The following is a 6,000-nucleotide window of genomic DNA, read 5'->3' on the forward strand; positions in this document are numbered from 1 at the left end:
AGGAAAATATTGACTTGCTCATGTCTGGACATTTGCTTTTACCTTCGTACTAGGCTCATCTTATCGCCATTTTGTTTTTGCTTTTAATTTTCAGCCACGTCAAACCATGCCCACAAAACAGCATGCGAAACTGCTGCATATGGTTTCCCCCGCAAATGGCTTCTAACAAAATGTGCGTAACGGTCATGAGTGCCAGGCAAAACCTCCCTATATAAACGGATAAAGAAATGCCTGCCTGCATGCCTGTGCTTGCCCGTCTTTGAGTTCTCACGCCGACAGCATACTTTCATACCGAGGCGTCGTTCCAAAGCCAAAACGTTAACACAGCAGTTGACTATTTGAATGGGATACCAGTTTGTCCACATCGTCTTCGGTTTCGCAAAAGTCCCCGTTCGAGCTCAGGATCGTTTTCCGTCTATTGGCAGCGAGTACAGGGGGAGTTAGCGGCGAACTCTAACTGGCTGCCACGGCAACAACGCCAAGCTTCGAGAATGAACATTGAAGCGGAAAGTCAAATGTGTTTCAAGTGTCGGCACCTTTGTACGGAAAACAAATTTCTCCTTGAGTGCTAGATTTGACACTATCTAGCACTCAAGGAGACCGACTTATTCTACATATATCGTGACTGTATCTGTCTTCTACTAAAGTGCCAGAGAATCGTCAGATCAGGCTTTTAGTTTTTCAGCATTTGTTAGGAGAAAAGTGGTCAGTCAGCCTGTGGAGCCCAATGGAGCTCACTGGGCAATAAAATTTCCTAAGGGGCCACGTTATTTACCCTGACTGTTGTGAGGGGGCATCAAACCAAAAGACAGAAGAAAAAGTTTAACCTGCATTATGTAAAACAATGACACCATGACATTATTTCTAATTTATTTTGGTGGACAAGAAATTCAAAACATAGAAAATATTATATTTGTAATAACATTCCAACAAGAAGATCAAGAGCTATGAAGGAAAAATGGATGAAGGTAGTGAATAAAAACCTTAAAAAAAGATGTGCTTTATTACGAAATCAAATGATGGAAAGCAGTGCAATGTCATTTTGTGGTTTTACTGTGACCGCATGAGGGCAAGGGTCAACACAGGCATTGGAGGTTCATTGTGGTTGTATGCTATTGACCTTGTTTGTTTTCACGATTTGACCATTTGAACTCAAGTATCACCGCCTTGTTTGTAAAAGTCAAAACAAGTCAATTTGACGCTATATGTATGCACTAACTTGGACATGTGTAATAACTGTTTCACTCCATCAATTTTGAATCTACTCTAGTTTAATAACAACGATAACAATAACTGAATACAATTATTAAATAAATCATAGTGGCAATTTCAGGTGATGCATAATCAGTCATATATATATATATTTTAATCTAAATTTCTAATTCATTTTCACACATTTCAAATCGATTTCACCCTCAGTTTTACACAAATATTTTTGTCTTTTTAACTTTATGAATTTGTTTCTGAGCACAGCATCCAGAAGCTCACTAGAAAGTTATGATTTACGATGAATTTCATCTCCAGATTAAAGGTTTTTCCAATCATGCCTTTCTTTTTATTCTATAAAAAAAAGACATGTTGACCTTCATCACTCGAAACTACAGTCTAATCTCCGACAAACTAAATCTTTCATCATGGCATGTTGACTCGTCTCTCAGGTCACCCAGGAATCGTATGCAAATGGATTGAAACGCTTACATAAGCTGCGACTACCCTGCTCCGTCCTGCTTCAGTTATGCCCGTGCTGAACCATCACAAAAGCTAAATTTGCTCCGGCGCTTGCTGTTTTGTTTTTTTAATGACTCCCTGACCAGCGACTCACCTGGGTTTAAATAAACACCATTATGCTTTAATTTCTGATTCCCAGCACTCCCCGGCTCTCAGGGCGTGGGCTTAACCCATTTAAAGTTTGGCAACCATCAAGACAAATAAACAGCATAGTTCTCGCCGCCCGTCATTTTGTCTTCCGCATTTCAATTTGTGGTTGAGCTGCGATGTGCCTGTAAGCGACTCTTCATCTTGCGATCTTTCCAGCGCATTAGAGTGACACCTAATGTATTTACACCCTGACTGTGCGCTGCGTTATAAACCAGGGATTACACACAAGCTGACAGGTCTGGAGGAGAACCGAGTCCTCAACGGCATCAACTGCACTTAGCAGCCGACACGCGACCGGCTTTGACTCTCCCTGTAGAGCATGTGCTGGGCGTACTACCCTCCACTTGTCTGTGACAGTGCATGTGGTGATGAGGTTGCAGGATGCTTTATCCTTTGTAGGAAATTTGGAAAGTCCCTTCCAGCAGGAAATGCCTTTTGTACCCTCAAACAGTCGCATCAACCACCATCTATCTATCTGAGGCCTTCAGGATGGATGGAAAATCCACTCTCAGTCAATCCAACTTTAGAATGTGCGTGAGCACGTGATGTTTTTCTGTCCCGTTCTAGTTTTTCTGTTCTAGTGCACAACAACAGTTGAAGTTCTCATGCCAGTTAAAGTATTCAGAGCCACAGAATATCGAAATCTTACTACTTACTACTTATTATATTATATTATATTATATTATATTATATTATATTATATTATATTATATTATATTATATTATATTATATTTCCTCAATGTGTCACAGCAGCAACAGTTAAAGCCAATAAAGACAAACATCAAAGATGTACACAAATCTTCGGCATATACAAAAGCACAAAGCTGCACCTCATTGCATACCTGAACAATAAAATAAATAAATGAAGCGCATACTTCCGCCAAAGAACGCACTTCACATGACAAGATAGCAGGCAATCTGACAATAGGAAGTCAAGCCCAAAACACTGCTCAGAACAGTTAGCTTTAGGCTACTAGCATTGTTAGCTTTGCTGCAGTTCCGCGTAGTCTTTACAATGTTATATGAACATGTTGGCAAAACGCCTGGCAAGAACCTCATAGCACGATGCCCATCGCGATGCCTGGTAGTATCATGATAAATTACATTTTATTGCAATACTGCAATACATTGTGATGATCTGCACGCATTTAAAAATAAATAAATAAAATAAAATGTTGAATGGTTAATGTTGAAATTCTGTTCAAGCTATTTGACTAAAAATGTTTATTTATTCTTTTATTATCATTGTTTTTGCAAAAACAAAGTCAAATGCGTTACATACTGTGCATGCAGCTTACTGGAGAGCTTCAATTTTGTCACATAAAGTACAGTGACATTAAACTATTGCAGCAAAGAAATATTGTTTTTGTGCTTTTAGCACAAAATATATCTATATCTATCTATATATCTATCTATCTATCTATCTATCTATCTATCTATATATATATATATATATATATATATATATATATATATATATATATATATACATAAGCCTATCTGACAATAGGCAGTGACTAATTCCGTCTAGTCCAATTGAACAGATAGAAAGTGAAGGGACTTTATGGTCACTACTTCTTCAAAGACTTGTGGTGTCTGGCCTGCAACTGGATGAGGATTCTTCAGATGTAAATCCCCGGGGAACTTTTAATTACACTTGAAAGAATCCACAATGCAGATTAAAGCCAGGCTTCACACGCCCACTTGACACCCCTAAGACGTCCATCTTCTCACTTCCACTGCACCTTTTCTCATTAACATCCTGTGAACCAGCTTAGTCGACAGGCTCTTGTTGTTCCACTTCGGCTGGATTAAGACCGTGGAAATGTCGGTGTGCTCAGGCACGGCCGCTATGCCAGCGAAATATGTGTTTATGCGGATGTGCCTTTGTTGCCGGTGAGAGCACAGTCATCTTGCAGGAACATTCTAACAGTCCCATTCACAGCCCCGGGGGCCCTTTCACTGGCTGCCCATGAGCAAGCGTGGTCAATACTGCAGCACCAGCGTTGTCCGGCACCTTTGTTGAAGCAAACAATCAAGAGGAGAGTGAAGTGACACGGCTGGATGATGCTAGAAATGACAGTTCACAACCTCCCGCTGTGTTTTTCCCTCACACTTTCTCTCACCATTATCGATGAGAGAGAGCAGGTCAGAGGTTAAACACTTCACTTTACCTGAATTCTCGTCCTGTTTTAAAGTCATTGTGAAGCTGGGTCCCCATGTTTTCTGTCTGGACAAGACAGTTTTCCTGGCCAAATCATTGAATTTTTATTTATTTATTTATTTGCCAGCTGTTTTTTTAATTTTATTTTATCATAATACTTATTATAGCCAGACATGTTTCATTCGTCTGAATTATTGTAAATCTAGAAATATTTTTTAAATATTGTTTTTTAAATGTAAAAAAAAAATCCTAGTCATTTTAACATATTATATTCTTATTTTTTTTATTGTTGAACACAGACTTTTTTTTCAGGACAAATAAATGTACTTTTTTTCTAGATTAAAATAAATGAATAAACAAGCACTTAAAAAAAGTGAAAATTCTCAATTTAAAATTCATATTATAACAGAATAATGAAATAAAAATAAAATCTGATTTGAATGATAGACAATGAAATTATTACGACCAGAGATTTCAGTCAGTCTGTGTAAATTATAAATAAATATTTTAATACATATTTCTGTCATAATAATAATAATAATAATTTGTCTATGTTAAAGACAAAAAAACATTTTTTAAATATGTATTTGTCATATATCGGCCATCAGTTTCAAGTAAATAATACAGGATCTCATTCAAGAGCTAAAGTAGACCTTCAAATCCATCCTTGGTCACAATGCTTGTTGCAATCATGTCTTTGCGTGCAATATTCAGAGCTTTCAATGAAATATTAATATGCAACATTGCAATTTTCCCCTTCAGATGCGGCCATACTATAATCATTTAGCAGGCTTAGCCCTCTGATCTACTTGAAATATGGTCTGATTTGAAGGCAGCTCTGAAAATTGCATAATCCCACCACTGCTCTCCAGCAGCTTACCAATGTGTTGATGGCAGATGTGAGCCTGATTCATATTACTGCTCCGTCCAGTACTCTAATAGTGGTCCTCGCAGTGGCACTTAAAATCAAGCAGTGTTTACATGGAACGGCATGAAACTAAAAAAATCTCGGCGCCGAAAATTGCATTCCGAGCAGTTGCCGTTTTTCGAATGCGATTTTGCTGACAGTCTTTTTAGCAGTGAGTAATGATGTATGGCGGTATTCATTTCTCACCGGCCCTTTTTTGTCTTCTTTCTGCAGGATGTTGGGTTGCACTCCGTTCCTTGTGGTGTCCTACTTTTTCCTCTGGTTTGTTCCTCCTTTCACCAGTGGCCGTTTCATCTGGTATCTGGGCTTCTACTGCCTCTACCAGACTCTTGTCAATGTGAGTACGGAACCACTGCACCAACAATGTCATAGGAACTGTGAGAAAATATCTTATCAGATTAGTTTCTGATTCCCCCCTGAATATATCAGTGGTCAACTCGACCATGTATTTGGACTCTAGACCTCCACATTCATGGCTCACCGAGGGAGATCACCCTGCTAGCCTGAGGAATCCATTGAGGCGACCTGCAGGGGGTTCAAAGCTGGTTTTTACCATCATATAGAGATGACACCGTACACAACGTTTTGATATGAAACGCAGAGGAGTTTAAAGTGGAAATGATTGCAGCTCACTGTGGGATTTACACTTTGATTTGTGAGTTGCGCAGCAGATTACAGAGCCGGAGCTTTCAGACGTATCACCTCAAAGGGGAAGTGCAGTTATTTCAGTTGGCTTTTTTTAACACACGGGCCATTCATCTTTGGCTGTGCGCTCCGCTCTAGGGTGCCTGCGCCTCGGATGGTGCAGACCGCCGCGGCCGCGCTGCGGCGAGCTGTAATAGCATGTCATTCTAACAACTTGATAAGTACATGGGGCCGACCTGCCAGGAACCTCTCGCTGGCTCCCAATTTTAGCTTTGTTTCATTGTCTTCAGCTCAGAAATCCTGACTGTTATCTTTAAGAAGTTTCGAGAAATCGTTTCAGCATCAGCCCACATCAGTTCAGTCCCCCTCAAAGCCCACTTCTAT

The 6,000-nt window shown here is 39.5% G+C and overlaps 1 protein-coding gene across 1 annotated transcript in view; it reads left to right on the plus strand.

Annotated features, from left to right (window-relative positions):
- The window catches only part of mfsd2b (MFSD2 lysolipid transporter B, sphingolipid), a 28,918-nt gene that overhangs the window by 12,982 nt on the left and 9,936 nt on the right, over positions 1-6,000 (plus strand). The window contains exon 6 of the mRNA XM_053888324.1: positions 5,185-5,308. Within this exon, the coding sequence (XP_053744299.1) occupies positions 5,185-5,308 (124 nt within the window). The remainder of the gene's footprint in view (positions 1-5,184; positions 5,309-6,000) is intronic.

This window comes from Synchiropus splendidus, chromosome 15, assembly GCF_027744825.2.
Source record: "Synchiropus splendidus isolate RoL2022-P1 chromosome 15, RoL_Sspl_1.0, whole genome shotgun sequence".
Lineage (NCBI taxonomy): Eukaryota > Metazoa > Chordata > Actinopteri > Syngnathiformes > Callionymidae > Synchiropus > Synchiropus splendidus.